This window comes from Canis aureus, chromosome 27 (genome assembly GCF_053574225.1).
Source record: "Canis aureus isolate CA01 chromosome 27, VMU_Caureus_v.1.0, whole genome shotgun sequence".
Taxonomy (NCBI): domain Eukaryota; kingdom Metazoa; phylum Chordata; class Mammalia; order Carnivora; family Canidae; genus Canis; species Canis aureus.
The window spans coordinates 34765200-34782055 of NC_135637.1; the positions used below are offsets into that span (position 1 = coordinate 34765200).

Consider the following 16856-nt stretch of genomic DNA (forward strand, 5'->3'; position numbering starts at 1 on the left):
AAGACTTTATACACACATATTGTCACTGATATCAAGAATATAAATACAAAACAGAAGAACAATAAAGTGAATATTGTGTTGCAGAATTTCATGTATACCATGTTAAGAGAGCAATGCAACTGCAGCCAAGATATCTTTGGATGTGATGACTGAACTCTACAGAAGAAACATCTGGAATGATGCCAAAACTGTCAATGTGATCACAACTGCATGTTTCCCTAAGGTCACCAAGATATTAGTTGCTGCTTTGACATTTTTCCTTGGGAAAGATGAAGAGGAGAAACAGGACAGTGACTCAGAATCCGAGGATGAAGGACCAACAGCAAGAGACCTGCTAGTGCAAATGCCACGGGGAAGAAAAGCTCCAAACACAAGAAAAAGTTGGAAAAGGCTATGAAAGTTCTCAAGAAAAAAAAAAAAAAAAGAAAAAGAAACCAGAGGTGTTTAACTTTTCAGCTATTCATTTGATTCATGATCCCCAAGATTTTGCAGAAAAATTCTAAAACAGCTAGAGAGCTGTACAGAGAAGTTTGAGGTGAAAATAATGCTCATGAACCTCATCTCCAGATTGGTGGGAATTCAGGAGCTTTTTCTCTTCAACTTCTATCCCTTTGTGCAAAGGTTTCTGCAGCCCCACCAAAGAGAAGTAACGAAGATCCTTCTGTTTGCTGCCCAAGCGTTTCATCACTTAGTACTCCCAGAGATCATTCAGTCAATGCTCATGACTGTGGCCAACAATTTTATCACTGGCAAGAACTCTGGGGAGGTCATGACAGTAGGAATCAATGCTATAAAAGAGATAACAGCTTGATGTCCTCTAGCCATGACTGAAGAACTTCTCCAAGATCTGGCTCAGTATAAAACACACAGAGATAAGAATGTGATGATGTCTGCTAGAACTTTGATTCAGCTCTTCCAAACAGTGAATCCTAAGATGTTGCAGAAGAATTTCCGGGGTAAGCCTACAGAGGCCTCCATAGAAGCAAGAGTGCAAGAATATGGAGAATTAGATGCTAAAGATTACATTCCAGGAGCAGAAGTTCTAGAAGTTGGAAAAGAAGAGAATTCTGAAAATGTTGAGGATGGGTGGGAAAGCACCAGTCTCAGTGAGGAGGCAGATGCTGATGGTGAGTGGGTTGATGTGCATCACTCTTCTGATGAAGAGCAGCAAGAAATATTCAAGAAGCTCATCAGGATGCCCATGGGGGAGCGGAAAGCCAAAGCTGCAGCCATTAGCACAAGCTGAGTTCTAACTCAGGAAGTCTTCCAGAAAGTCCGCATAGCCCAAATGAGGAAAAAACTCAACACTAACTCAGGGAAAGCCCAAAAGAGGAAATATATTGAAATAGATAGTGATGAGGAGCCCAGGGGTGAGTTACTTTCTCGTCGGGACCTTGAACACATTCATAAAAAGCCAAAATCTGACAAGGAGACAAGACTAGCCACAGCAGTGGCTGGGAAGACAGACCGAAAATAATTCATGAGGAAGAAAACCAAAATGAACCCATTTTCCAGTTCCACAAATAAAGAGAAGAAAAAACAGAAGAACTTTATGATGATGCGATATAACCATAACGTCTGGTCAAAAAACAAGCATTCCTTCCGTGAAAAGCAGCTGGCACTACGAGATGCACTTTTGAAAAAGAGAAAAAGAATAGGGATCCCTGGGTGGCGCAGGGATCCCTGGGTGGCGCAGCGGTTTGGCGCCTGCCTTTGGCCCAGGGCGCGATCCTGGAGACCGGGGATCGAATCCCACATCGGGCTCCGGGTGCATGGAGCCTGCTTCTCCCTCTGCCTGTGTCTCTGCCTCTCTCTCTCTCACTGTGTGCCTATCATAAATAAAAAAAAAAAAAATAAAATAAAATAAAAAGAATGAAGTAACCTCCAAGCAAGTTTTCCATTCCAAGAAGAATGCTAAGTTTGTATCATTATTTTGAAAACTAGTTAATCAAGAATATTTACATTAAAAAGTCCTGAAGTACCGTATTGTGAAAAATACAGTAAAAAAAAAATCCTGTATTTTCCAAAACAATAGTGAGGAGAGGAGCATTATTTGACATTCTTTTTTTCAAATCTCTTTAATGTAATACAAGGCAGCTGGATCTTCTTACCTGCTTCAGTGTAATTTAAAACGTTCTTAGAAATAAAATTTCAGACGCAAGTGGTGAATTCCATGAGTCTGAAACATTTAAGGAAAAAAATACCAGTTTTTCAGAAAATATTTCATAAAATAAGATGGGAGGGAATACTTCCTAGGTCATTTTCAGAGGCTTAAATAATCCTAATCCCAAAACTGACAAGGACATTACAAGGAAAGAAAATTACAGAACAATGATGCAAGAACATAGAAATGAAAGTATTAAGATAGCAAATCCAATCCAGCAATACTTTAGAAAGGATAATATATCATGACCAAGTGGAGCTTATTCAAGGAATGAAAAGTTGGTTTAATATTTCAAAATCAATCAATGTAATTAGCCTAATTAACACAGTAAAGGAGAAAAACAGCTTGATGCAGAAAATGCATTTAAATAAAAATAATACACTTTTTATTGATAGAAATGGACAAGTTGACTCTAAAATTTTATTTTTTTAATTTTTATTTATTTATGATAGTCACACGAGAGAGAGAGAGAGAGAGAGGCAGAGACACAGGCAGAGGGAGAAGCAGGCTCCATGCACCGAGAGCCCGACGCGGGACTCGATTCAGGGTCTCCAGGATCACGCCCTGGGCCAAAGGCAGGCGCTAAACCGCTGCACCACCCAGGGATCCCTCACTCTAAAATTTTAACAGGAAGCAAAGGACTAGGAAAGTTGGGATCATTTGGAAGAAATATAAAGTTGAAAAAGTCATGTGAAAAAGTTGGTGTAAGGAGGGTTTACTACTAAACCCTCTAAGTTGTAAAGCAACTTAGATTGGTGGTAGGAGACTGAAAACTTCCCCTGACAAACCTGATTTCTAATGCTGTGTGTAAGAATTAGAATTTCACCATTGCCTGGACATCTTGGAGCCTCACAGGGCCCCAGACACCTAACTGGATTACCTTGCTCTTGCCAATATGCCCACCGCCCAACAGGAAATGCTCTAATCCAGGTAGTTTCCCTCTCACCTGGGCCAGCGTCCCATCCTCACCCTACCAGCCCATGAATTATTCACAGAAGCCAATCACATTCTCCAGTGAAAACAGGGAATATCTCACCCTCTTGCTGCTACAAAGCCTGCCTCCCATTGCTCCTACTGGTTTTCTCTGCTCCTGAGTGCAACCCATGTGTGCTGTGGTGTGTGGTGTCCTTCCCTGCATTGGGATATGTGACTAATAAACCTCTGGCCAGTCATCAAGACCAGTGTCGGGTGCCATGTGTTTAGCTGTCTTATATTATGTAGGGTGGAGGATCCCACCCTCACCAATGGGATAAATAGGAGGTGATCTGAACAGTATTTGCTACAAAAGTTATTAATTAGAGAAGCCATAGAATTTACTTCAGAGAAACACTTTTGTCTTATATTTTCAAGGAAAAAGATCCTTTTTGTAATTTTTGCAAAAATAATTCAACAATTACAAAACAGGTAGGTTCTCTCTATGGTACATTTTATGACTATTACATTGCCCTAATTTACCTTTTTTAAAAAGAGAAATTTGTATACAATGCAGAATGTTGACATATTATAGTTGATTATCTACCCTCAATTTCAGGACATTTATTCTGTAAAGGGCTAGAGAATATTTTAGGTTTCACAGGCTTTTATGGACTGAGTTGTGTTCCCTCCAAATACATATGTTGAAGCCTGCTACGGTCTACAAAAATTCATGTTGAAATCCTGACCTCAAAAGTAATGGTTCTAGGAAGTGGGGGGCTTTAGGAGGTGATTAGGTCATGAAGGTAAAGCCCTCATGAATAGGGTTAGTACCCTTATAAAAGAGAGCCCAGAGAGATTCCTCACCTTTCTCAACATATGAGGGCACAACAAAAAGATGGCCATCTATGAACGTGGAAGTGGGCTCTCACCAAACACTGAATCTTCCAACTTTTCAGCCTCCAGAGCTTAAACTTTTCAGCCTCCAGAGCTGTTAGAAATAAATTTCTGTTGTTTATAAGCCACCCAGTATACATTGTATCTGTTACAGCAACGTGAAAAACTTAAAACAAATCCCTGAACCTCAATGTGACTATTTAAAGATAGGGCCTTTAAAGAGGTGAGTATAGTCAGATGAGGTCATAAAGATGGAGCCCTAATCCAAAAGGACTGGTGTCCTTAGAAGAAGAGGAAGAGACACCAGGGATAATAAGTGCACAGAAGAAAGGGCACATAAGGACACAGCAAGAAGACAGCCATCTCCAAGCCAAGGAAAGGAGACTCAGAAGAAAACAAACATGCCAACACCTGATCTTGGACATAAGCCTCCGAAACTGTGAGATAATACATTTCTATTGTTTACATAAACACATAGATGTGACTGTGCCAATAAAATTTTATTTATAACAAAGGTGCAGGTTGGATTTAGCCCATGATCTACAGTATTTAAAGCTCTGTATATGTAGAATGAGGCCTCCTTATATATAACATCATTTATAGATTCAACACATTATTCCTACAACTTTTCTAGAAATTCAGCATGATATATAAGAAGATTTAACTTTCATGTGAAACTTTGTGGTTTTAAAGATGTTATTTATAAGGTTCTCCTCAGTATTTTTCCTTTAACTTATAGTAAGAGATGGGATGCCTGGGTGGCTCAGTGGTTGAGTGTCTACCTTCAGCTTGGGTCCTGATCCTGGGCCTGGGGGTCAAGTCCCACATTGGGCTCCCTGAAAGGAGCTCGCTTCTCCCTCTGCCTGTGTCTCTGCTTCTCTGTGTCTCTCATGAATAAATAAATAAAATATATTTTTTAAACTTATAGTAAGAGGTCATATTACATTAAAACATTTCAGACATTTTCCACTTTCTTAGTTTTCTTTATGATGAACATATTAGTATTCTAGCATTTGTGGCATGGTAGAAGTGAAATATTTTCCACAGTTATATTTATAGGAGTTCTCTCTTTTATTAATTTATTCATGTTGAGGAATGCCTGTGCTTATGCTGAAAATTTTCCCACATTAAATACATTTGTTGAATTTCTCTCCAGTCAGAATTTCTTTGTGACTGGCACATAATAAAGGTTTATTTCTCTTGTGAATCCTTTGATGTTGAACAAGGTATGCATTTACAGTGAAGGCCTTTCCACATTCCTCACATTGATAGGGTTTTTCTCCAGTATGCATCCTCTGATGTTGAATCAGATACACACTCTGACCAAAAGTCTTCCCACACTCGTTACACTTGTAGGGTTTCCCTTCAGTATGAATTCTCTGATGTTGATTAAGGTGTGTACTTCTGCTGAAAGATTTGTCACATTTTTTGCACTTGTAAGGCTTCTCTCCAGTATGAATTCTCTGGTGTTGAGTAAGGTGTGTGTTCCATCGGAAAGCTTTCCCACATTCATTACATTCAAAGGGTTTTTCTCCAGTATGGATCCTCTTATGTTGAATAAGGGATGACCTATGACTATAGGCTTTGCCACATTCAGTACATTCATAGGGTTTCTCTCCAGTATGTGTTCTCAGATGTAAAGTAAGCTGAATGCTCTGGGTAAAGGCTTTCCCACATTCTTTACATTCAAAGGGTTTTTCTCCAGTATGAATCCTCTTGTGCTGCATTAGGGATGAGCTATGACTATAGGTCTTACCACATTCAGTACATTCATAAGGTTTCTCTCCAGAATGAGTTCTTAGATGCAGAGTAAGTTGAATGCTCTGAATAAAGGCTTTGCCACACTGATTGCATTCATAGGGTTTCTCCCCAGTATGAGTTTTCTGATGCAGAGTTAGATGTGAACTTTGGCTAAAGGTCTTCCCACACTGATTACATTCATAAGGTTTCTCTCCTGTATGAATCCTCTGATGCTGTGTGAGGCATGTACTTTGGCTGAAGGCCTTCCCACATTCACTACACTCATAGCGTTTTTCTCCAGTATGAGTTCTCTGATGTAGAATAAGGGACGAGTCCCAGCTGAAGGACTTCCCACATACATTACACTCATATGGTCGCTCTCCTGTGTGACATCTTTCATGTTGTATAAGGTGTGTACCCCTGCTAAAAGATTTGCCACAATTTCTGCATTTGAAGGGCTTTTCTCTAGCACCAAATTTCTGGTATCTAATAAGGTATGAGTTAACTCCAGTATGTGTACTCTAGTGTTGAGTGAGATCCAGACCACAGCTAAAGTCTTTCCCACATTGATCACATTTGTATAGCTTTTCACATGTGTAGATTCTCTGATGATTACTTAGATTTAGGTTATGTGAAAAGCTGCTGCCATAACTGTCATCTTTATACTTTGTTTTCCCTGAAGGAATTGTGCTTTGAGTAACAAAGTCTGACTGCTGTCCACACTCAAATCCAGCATCTTCAAGAATGTTCTCCTGAGTCAGGATTTTCTTACGGGTAAATGCCATCTGCCCTGGATGGCTCTCTAAACAACTAAGAGATTCTAGGACTTCTCTGGTGGAGTAACAGATTCCATTCCTTTTACCTTTGTTGATTACCATGCCCTGGGAAAATTCTTCAGAAATTAGTTGCTTCAAATTTGACTTTGCAGTTCTAGATCTGGTCTCTTGGTCTGAAAGAAATAAAAGTGGAAGATATTTGACCTTTTAGAGAAATACAAAGTGTGAGTTAGTCAAAGCTACATATAATATGTTACTATTGTTTTTATTCTTTGATTCCCCAAACAGAGGTATGGTGCTTTGACTGATTTCAAATGTCACGTAAGCGAAGAGCCACTGTGGACGGGAGCAAGGAAGACGTGAACAGGGACATGCAAGTGGTTATAGGGGTGATGGTAAGTGACACCTGAGGTAAGTTACAAGTGAGGACTGCCTTTCTAGAATCACTGAAGGGTGAAAACAGGGACCTAAGAATGGACAAGAGGGCAGTAATGAGGGGAATCACTAGAATAAGGATAGCAGAAGAGAAACAGATCATAATATAACCCACTATGTGCCTAGGTCACTATGAAATGTCACCACTAATATCTCAGCCTCCAACCTCTTCTCTTGCCCATTTTTTTAATAAATTTATTTTTTATTGGTGTTCAATTTGCCAAGATATAGAATAATACCCAGTGCTCATCCCATCAAGTGCCCCCTGCAGTGCCCGTCACCCAGTCACCCCCACCCACCTCCCTTTGCACTCGCTTCCCAGAGTTAGGAGTCTCTCATGTTCTGTCTCCCTTTCTGATATTTCCCACTCATTTTTTCTCCTTTCCCCTTTATTCCCTTTCACTATTTTTTATATTCCCCAAATGAATGAGATCATATAATGTTTGTCCTTCTCCGACTGACTTATTTCACTCAGCATAATACCCTCCAGTTCCATCCACGTCGAAGCAAATGGTGGGTATTTGTCGTTTCTAATGGCTGAGTAACATTCCATTGTATACATAAACCACATCTTCTTTATCCATTCATCTTTCGATGGACACCGAGGCTCCTTCCACAGTTTGGCTATTGTGGACATTGCTGCTATAAACATTGGGGTGCAAGTGTCCCGGCATTTCATTGCATCTGTATCTTTGGGGTAAATCCCCAGCAGTTCTTGCCCATTTTGTAAGCTGCCACAGTTAACTTCTCAGCAATGCCAAATCACCAGGTCTGTAAGGATGGTCCCATTCTCCTACTATCAGAGGCAACCCATGGTCACTATTGAATTGAGTTGGGGTCAGAGTTAGCAAGTGGGATAAAGGACTCAGGCGGAATCCAACACAGTGAGGGGGTGTGAGAAGACAAGAAACAGAGGAGTTGACTGATGTGGAGAGTGATCATGGGAAGTCCTGCTGAGGCTGAATGCAGCAGGAAGCAGAAAACCACAGTGTGGATTCCAGCAGGTGGTGGATGTGTTTACCAGGCCATTCCTAGTAGATTTACCTAATATTCAAGGTAGATTAAGAGGAAAGGAATGGTGATCGAACAGATGGCAAGAAAGAGGAGGGAGGTGAAAGTGGCATCACCGGCCACTGAGGGGCTTCTCTAGAGAGGACAGAACCCCTGGCAGGATGGGGGAGGAGGTACATCTGAGAGAAGGGAAGAAGGAAGCCAGTGCCACTGGGAAGGGTCCCAGGCAGGCAGTACACTCCCTGCAGGGCCCGGACTTGTGCAAGAGAGGAACGGGAGAGGCAGGATGTGGCTTCCGTGCAGGGATTATTCTCCAGGTAGCCCTAATTTATCTTGGGATTTCTCCTGCACTTCTAGAAACTACTGGCTTCCTGAACAGCCTTCTGCATGAGCTCCTGGACCCCCTTCCCATCTCTTCACCTGGAGAGGGGTCTCTAGGGATGTCCCTCCACACCATCCATGGTGATCTGCCTTGCTCCAGCTGGGAGATCACATCAGGCTTGAAATCCTGGCACCCTGCTCAGGGAAGACAAGAGGTACAAGTGTTGAGCCAGTGACAAGCATATGCCCAGGACCCTGCTGCTATTTCCCTGTCTTCAGGGAATGATGGATGACCCCAGAGTGGGGGTTGGGGCAGCCTTAGCCTCCTGCTCCCTGCCACACAGAGAACAAGCAGTGGAAACACCCTAAGCCTATGTCCTCTGAACATCAAAATATGGTCCTGTGGCTCAGAGGCCTCAGGGTCTTGGGATTCATGGTTTGGACAGAGAAGAGAGAGCAGAATCCTCATTCACCAACTCATATTGGCAGGGTAGGTGTGCACAGGCCTTCAAGCATTGTTAGTGGACTGTGCCTCTCAGACTCTAAAACCCCTTTCCAGTCTCTATTGCATCTTTTAAAATCTCACATATTTTCATTATAATCTATTTTATCTGTGTTTATTTAATAAAAAAAATGATCACTTACCAAGTTCAATTACTTAACATCTCCCCTCTTCCCAGCAGTTAAGCAGACAACCTGAGCAGAAGGCACTTGTGTCCCCCAACCCTCCCAGGGTGCTGCCTCGTGTTCCTCCCCAGGCCAGTGCTCAGGATGGGCCCAGGGCCACTCTTACCCAGGGAGGCCAGGCTCCTGTAGTTCTCCAGCATGACTTCTTGGTACAGTGCCTTCTGAGTAGTGCCCAGGTGCTCCCACTCTTCCTGAGTGAATTCTACAGCCACATCCTGGAATGTCACTGGGTCCTGAGATGTTACAAGAGGCAGTGTTTGGCAGTGGACATACCATGCACAGTGCATCACAGGGTGCAGCATCCCAACAGGCAGGGGAAAGTATATACCAAGAAATTATTGGCTTATAGCATGCTGAACACAAGACATTAGTACATCTGGTTCAAACAGGAACAGGACAGCAACACTGAGTCTGCTACTCTAATATTCTCCTGGAAGTTCTAGTTTGTGCAGTAAAAAATTCCAGATGACTAATGACAGCTATAGACAGTTGAGCGAATCTCTGGAATGTGAAGTCAAGAGCAAAGAAGCAAGCTGTAGTTAAATCCACGGAATATGTATTTATTCAGGGTTAGAGATCGAAATTATACTCTTCCCCTCAAGCCATCTGTTGAACCTCCAAACCACAATGTGACTGTATTTATAGATAGAGCCTTTAAAGAGACAGTTCAGGTTAAATGAGGTCATAAGGGTGAGGCCTTAATCTGATGGGTCCTTGTAAGAAGAAGAGGAGACACGAGTGCATGCACACAGAGGAAAAGCCATGTAAGGACACAGAGAGAAGTGGCCCTCTACAAGCCAGGAGGAGAGCTTTCACCATAAACCCTGATGGCACCTTGATCTTGGACCTTCAGCCTCCAGAACTGTGAGAGAATGAATTTCTGTTGTTTAAGCCATGTGGTTGGTGGTGTTTTGTTATAGCCACCCTGGCAGATTAACAGAGTTCAAACATTGTGCATTTGAATGGTCTAGTGTTTGGGATATATGTGGTAAGACCATAAAGAGCAAGAAGATTCCTACAGATTCCAGGGTAGAGATGATATTTGAAGGAGGGGGAGAGGGATGTTGTTTTTAAGATGAAGAGATAGATAAAGAGGAAGTATGTCTCTTAAATTACTTGGAATAGGACAAAAGAGTAACTGGAAGGAAGGCTGGCTGGAGCAGAGCAGACAGGGGAACTAGGTGCTGGGATGTGCAGAATGATGCTGAAGGACAGCTTGTTTGTGGCACTGTCTCCACTGTGTATGTCTTCACTCTTATTCTTTTTTTAAAAAAGATTTTATTTATTTATTCATAGAGACACAGAGAGAGAGGCAGAGACACAGGCAGAGGGAGAAGCAGACTCCATGCAGGGAGCCTGACGTGGGACTCGATCCTAGGTCTCCAGGATCAGACCCCAGGCTGCAGTCGGCGCTAAACCGCTGCGCCACCAGGGCTGCCCTTCACTCTTATTCTTCCACCCACATGCAGCACACTGTCCTGGCCCTTCCTGTTTAGTGTCCTCCCCATCTTTCTCCTCCTTAAATGATTGGGGTCCACAGTCCTTCATCCTACACCCTGTCAGATCCCTCTCCTCCCCTCTTTGGGATCCCCCTAGGCTTATCCACTCCTGGGATCTCAGGACCACTCTTTGCCTCCAACTTCCAATGTTGGTTTTTCAGGTCTGAATACCCAAGTTGTCAGAACAGAGTGAGAGGGAAAGAGGAAGTCAAGGGCAAAGCTGGGTCATCACTGGAGGATATGCCCTCCCCCCATAGAGTTGGAGACCCCATGGACAGAACTCCTCAGGTAAGGGTAGGTTCATCACCACAGCTGGAGACCCCATGGGCAGTGGGGACTCTTCTCCATGAGACAGAGATTCTACAAGTGGTGGTGCCCACCTTGCCATGAATGGAGCCTCCTCACCAAAGAGATCCACTGATGTCACCCATGGGCCAGGGCAGCAGAGGCCAGGGGGCCAGACCAGGTTTGAGGGTTGAGTCACATTATAGCAGGGCATCCTCACCAAAGCCGTGAGAGGACAAAGCCTGAGAGATCCGACCAAGGTAGCAGCTACCTCAGAGCTCCAGTCACTGAAGCAGACACCCATGCAATCCCAGAACACAAGGGGGCAAAGGGACAAAAGCACCCTGTTCACCAGCTGAGAGCCTGTCCCCCCAAACTAGTCAGAGAATGCCTAAGTAAACACCATATTCTCCTTTGTCTGGTTTAATTTGTCCAACAATTACAAGCTGCAATGCTATCACGGTAATGAGAAATGAACTCAACTAAATACTGAAAGCTTTGAATTTTTGCAGCTAATCAACTTGAGAATTTTTTAAAGATATTTTTAATTTATAATAAAATTTTATAACCTGATTATGCAAAAGTAAAAAGCTAAAAGTGCCTATTAATAGTTTTAAATGATTTTCATTAATGAGTCATGAAAGGATGAATATGCAACATAACTGTTTTTAAAAAACCACCTGTTCTTCAAACAAAATCTCTACCCATGTGGGCAGCAGACTTTGAGAGTTAAAAAATCCATTTAAAGATTTAAATGGAGACACTGACGTTTGGTTTGGTTGTAAATTGATTTTTTGCTTCTGGTTAAATATGTAAGACACATATGAGAAATTGTCTTGTTCATGATAATTCCTTCTGGAAATTCAGTATCTAAAAACATCTTTAAAAAGACATTTTTAGGGATACTTGGGTGGCGCAGCTGTTTAGCGCCTGCCTTTGGCCCAGGGCGCGATCCTGGAGACCCGGGATCGAATCCCACGTCGAGCTCCCGGTGCATGGAGCCTGCTTCTCCCTCTGCCTATGTCTCTGCCTCTCTCTCTCTCTCTATCATAAATAAATAAAAAATTAAAAAAGACATTTTTAAAGGTAGTGGTCTCTCCTTTACCCATGTATTTGAAGAATAAAGTCTTCAGGCAAGATCACAGAGGGAGACCAACATTGTATATTTGTGTGTTGATTTTTCATTAAGAAAAAAATGTAATGAAAGAACAGAAACTTTCAGTAATTGAGTACTATAATGAAAAATATTTTGTTGAGCATACATTTTTCTAAATATTTGACTATAGGCTCATCAGGAGAATATTAATAATGACTGCCAGGAATAAGACCTACTAAATGTGAAAAAATTGATTTTGGGGGGCTATTGTTTGGTTTTGTTTTTAATAAAAGAAGCCAAATGAGGGAAACTTGCCCAATTGGGCATTGGTCCAAAACCATGATGATTAAAACAACATTATATTCATGAAACCAGGCAGCCTAGATGGCCTGGAAATAGGTGCTGATTTAGATGCATACATGGCCGTTTTAGGCAACAAGGGAAAACAGATCATTCAAAAATGGTACTAGACAACTGGTTAATCATCTGGAAAAAATAAAAAGAAGATACTCACCGTATACCTTTTTTTTTTTTTTTTTTTTGAGAGAGAGAGAGAGAGTGCAAGCCGGGGTGGGGGAGGGGGAGATGGAGAAGGAAAGAGAGAATCTTAAGCTGAGCATGGAGCCTGACGTGGGGCTTGATCTCACAACCCTAAGCTTAGATCATGAACCCCCCAAGCTTCATGATCTAAGCTAAAATCAAGAGTTGGATACCTAACTGAGCTACCCAGACACCCCTTCAAGCCATTCTTAAGGCCAAAATATATTAGTTTTTTTTAATGTTTTTATTTATTTATTAATGAGAGGCAAAGAGAGAGGGAGAGAAGCAGAGACACAGGCAGAGGGAGAAGCAGGCTCCATGCAAGGAGTCCGATATGGGATTTGATCCTGGGATTCCAGGATCATGCCCTGGGCCGTAGGCAGGCGCTAAACTGCTCAGCCACCCAGGGATCCCAATATATTAGATTTTTTAAATTTTTTTTTAAATTTTTATTTATTTATGATAGTCACAGAGAGAGAGAGAGAGAGGCAGAGACACAGGCAGAGGGAGAAGCAGGCTCCATGCACCGGGAGCCCGATGTGGGATTCGATCCCGGGTCTCCAGGATCGCGCCCCGGGCCAAAGGCAGGCCCAAACCGCTGCGCCACCCAGGGATCCCCTATTGTAGCTTTAAAAACTAATATATTGAGGGATCCCTGGGTGGCGCAGCGGTTTGGGCCTGCCTTTGGCCCGGGGCGCGATCCTGGAGACCCGGGATCGAATCCCACATCGGGCTCCCGGTGCATGGAGCCTGCTTCTCCCTCTGCCTGTGTCTCTGCCTCTCTCTCTCTCTCTCTGTGACTATCATAAATAAATAAAAAAATAAATAAATAATTAAAGCTACAATAGTCACAATAGTTACAGCCTTTTGAAAAGAGTAACCTTGGAGGAGGCTGACACCAAGGTCAGGATCCATTCTAAAACCAGAGGCATACTTGAAAACAAAACTATACAACCTAAAAAAAAAGTTGAATTTTCCCAACTGGGAAAAAGAATTTGCAGTATCTATTATTTTCAAAGGATTGATATTACTATGTAAAAAGTTCTTATAAATTCATAAGAATAAAAAAATTAAAATGGACATAAAATATGAGTGATTCACAGAAGAAATTCAAATGGCTAATAAATATATGAAAAGTTATGGGCGCTTGGATGGCTCAGTTGGTTAAGTGTCCAACTCTTGATTTTGACTCAGCTCAGATCTAGAATCAAGCCCTGTGTTAGGCTTCATACTCAGTGGGGGGCCTGCTTAAGGATTCTCTCTCTCCCTTTTCCCCCTCCCTGCTTGCATGCTGTCTCTCTAAAATAAATAAATAAATAAATAAATAAATAAATAAATAAATTTTAAAAAGAAAAATATATAAAAAGATGTTCAACTATACTAAAGAAAATCTGAAGTGGAAATTAAAGGAGTTACTTTTTCCCTTTACCTGTTAAATTGGCAAAGATTAAAAAGTTTGCTAGACTTCAGTTTCTAGTAATTGACTGATTGAGTATCCAAAAGTGATCTTCCATCTGAGAACAAATAAAAATCCTGGATAAAATGTCTTTCAGGAAAAAAAACTATAAAATTTTACTGAAACATAAGAAGACCGATTACTAAAATGGCATATATTCTTTGTAAATATATGATAAAATTAACCAAAATGCAAAATGGCATTTTTTACTTTGCTAAAAAAAGACACAAAAATTCATCTGTAAGAAAACTCAGGCCAAAAGAACTTTACAAAGCTAAAATTATAAAATTACCTTTGCTTCTGTTCAAAAACCACTTTCATTTAAAAACAAATAACAGGTTAAACAGATAGTCCCCAAACCTGGTTCTTGTATATTCAGGAGTATATTACAAGGACTATAACATTACTAAGTGGTATTAATCCCAAGAATGTAAGGGTGGCTCAACATACAAAAAACAAACAACATATCACACCATATTAATGGAATGAAGGAAGAAAATAACATGAGATCTTAACTGAATCAGAGAAAGGATGTAAGAAAATCTATCACCCTTTCATGGTGAAAACACAACTAGGAATAGAAGGGAATTTCCTCAACATGGTAAAGGTCATATGTGAAAAATCAACAGCTAACATTATACTTAATAGTAAAAAAAAAAATAGTAAAAGTCTGAAAGGTTTATCCTCTAAGATGAGGAATAAGACAAGAATGCCACTCTTGCCATTTCTATTCGGCATACTACTGCACATTCTAGAGAAAGCAATTAGGCAAGAAAAAGAAATGTATCCAAATTGGAAAGGAAGAACTAAAAGCTTTGCAGATGACATGATCTGATATGTAGAAACCTCTAATGATTTCATTTAAAAAGTCACCATAGTTTTAGGATATAAAATTAACACAGAAAAATTTGTTCTATTTCAGATGCAGGAAAAAACATGTGATAAAATTCAACATCTGTTTATCATAAAAACTCTCAACAAAGTGGGTATAGAGGGAACATCACATTTAATGTCGAAAAGCTAAGAGCCTTTCCTCTAAGATCTGGAACAAGACAAGGATGCCCATTCTTATCACTTTATTCAACACAGTACTAGAAGTCCTAGCCAGAAAAACTGGGCAAGAAAAAGAAATAAAACGTATCCAAATTGGAAAGGAAGGAATAAAACTGTTACTATTTGCAAATGCATGATACTATATATAGAAAACCCTAAGGATGCCTTTAAAAAACTGTTAGAAATAATAAATTCAGTTAAGCATGATCAGCACAAAAAAAGTCTCTTGTGTTTTTATACAATAATAATAAACTATCAGTAAGAGAAATTAAGATAATAATCCCATGTACAATCACATCAAAAAGAATAAAATAGCTAGGAATAAATTTAACCAAGGAGGTGAAAGATGTGTGTATTGAAAACTATAAGACAGGGATCCCTGGGTGGCGCAGCGGTTTAGCGCCTGCCTTTGGCCCAGGGCGTGATCCTGGAGACCCGGGATCGAATCCCACGTCGGGCTCCCGGTGCATGGAGCCTGCATCTCCCTCTGCCTGTGTCTCTGCCTCTCTTTCTCTCTCTCTCTCTGTGACTATCATAAATTAAAAAAAATTAAAAAAAAAGAAAACTATGAGACACTAAGAAATTAAAGAAGACACAAATAAATGGAAAGATATTTTGTGCTCATAGACTGTAAGAATATAATTTAATTTAATATTGCTAAAATGGCCATACCACCCAAAGCAATATACAGATTCCATGCAATTCCTATCAAAATTTCAACGTGAAAATTCTATTTTCACAGAAATAGAACAATCCTAAAATTTCTATGACACCATAAAATACCCCAAATAGCCAAAGCAATGTTGAGAAAGAATAGGTTAGAGGCACTGTGCTCCTTGATTTCAAACTATATTACAAAAACAAAACAAACAAAAAAGCTACAGTAATTAAAACAGTATGGTATTGGCATAAAAACAGACAAATAGATCAGTGGAACTGAATATAAACATAAATAAACCTATGCATATATGGTCAATAAATTTATGACAAAGGTACCAAGAAAATACAATGGGAGAAAGGACAGTCTGTAATAAATGGTGCTGAGAAAACTGGATAGCCACACACAAAAGAATGAAATTGAACCACCATCTTACTTCATAACACAAAAGTTAACTAAAAAAGTATCAAAGACTTGAATTAACACCTGAAACCCTAATACTCCTAGAAGAAAACATTTGAATCTGACACCAAAAGCAAAAATCACAAAAGCAAAAATAAACAGGTGGGGCTACATCAAAGTAAAGAAATTCTGTATAGCAAAGGAAAGCATCAACAAAATGAAAATGCAACCTACAGAATGGGAGAAAATATTTGCAAATATATATTTGATAAGGGACTAATATCCAAAATATATAAAGAACTCATTCAATTCAATAGTAAAAAAAAAAACAAATAATCAGATTAAAATATGGGTAGAAAATCTGAGTAGACATTTTTCCAAAACCATATAGATGGACAACAGTTACATGAAAAGATGCTCTATATAACTAATCATCAGGAAAATGCAAATCAAGACCACAAGGATCTATCATCTCACACATGTTAGAATGGCTATTATAAAAAAAAAAAACTAGAAATAACAAGTATGGTGGAGGATGTGGAGAAAAGGGAACCCTTGTGCACTGTTAATGGGAATGTAAATAGGTGCAGCCATTGTGGAAAACAGTATGAAGGTTTCTCAAAAAGTTAAAAGTAGAACTACCATAGGATACAGTGATTCCACTTCTGGGTAGTTATCCAAATAAAACAAAAGCATTAGCTCAAAAAGGTATCTATACCCCTGTGTCCACTGCATCATTATCTACAACAGCCAATATACATAAGCAATCTAAGTGTCCATCAATAGATGAATGGATAAAGATGTAGTGCATATATTCAACAGAATATTCCTCAGCCATAAAAAAATCCACACAATGCCATTCACAACAGCATGGATGGATCTGGAGGGAATTATGGTAGGCGAAATAAGTTAGGCAAAAACAAA

The 16856-nt window shown here is 40.3% G+C and overlaps 2 protein-coding genes and 1 pseudogene across 4 annotated transcripts in view; 1 reads left to right on the top strand and 2 right to left on the bottom strand.

The window, feature by feature from the left end:
• LOC144299441 (protein SDA1 homolog pseudogene) lies at nt 1–3089 on the top strand (annotated as a pseudogene).
• The window catches only part of ZNF74 (zinc finger protein 74), a 49362-nt gene that overhangs the window by 20530 nt on the left and 11976 nt on the right, over nt 1–16856 (bottom strand). The window lies entirely within an intron of this gene.
• The window catches only part of LOC144299442 (uncharacterized), a 26108-nt gene continuing 11834 nt past the window's right edge, over nt 2583–16856 (bottom strand). Inside the window, exon 4 of the mRNA XM_077874963.1 lies at nt 2583–6234. Within this exon, the coding sequence (XP_077731089.1) occupies nt 5101–6234 (1134 nt within the window). The 3' untranslated portion in view covers nt 2583–5100. The remainder of the gene's footprint in view (nt 6235–16856) is intronic.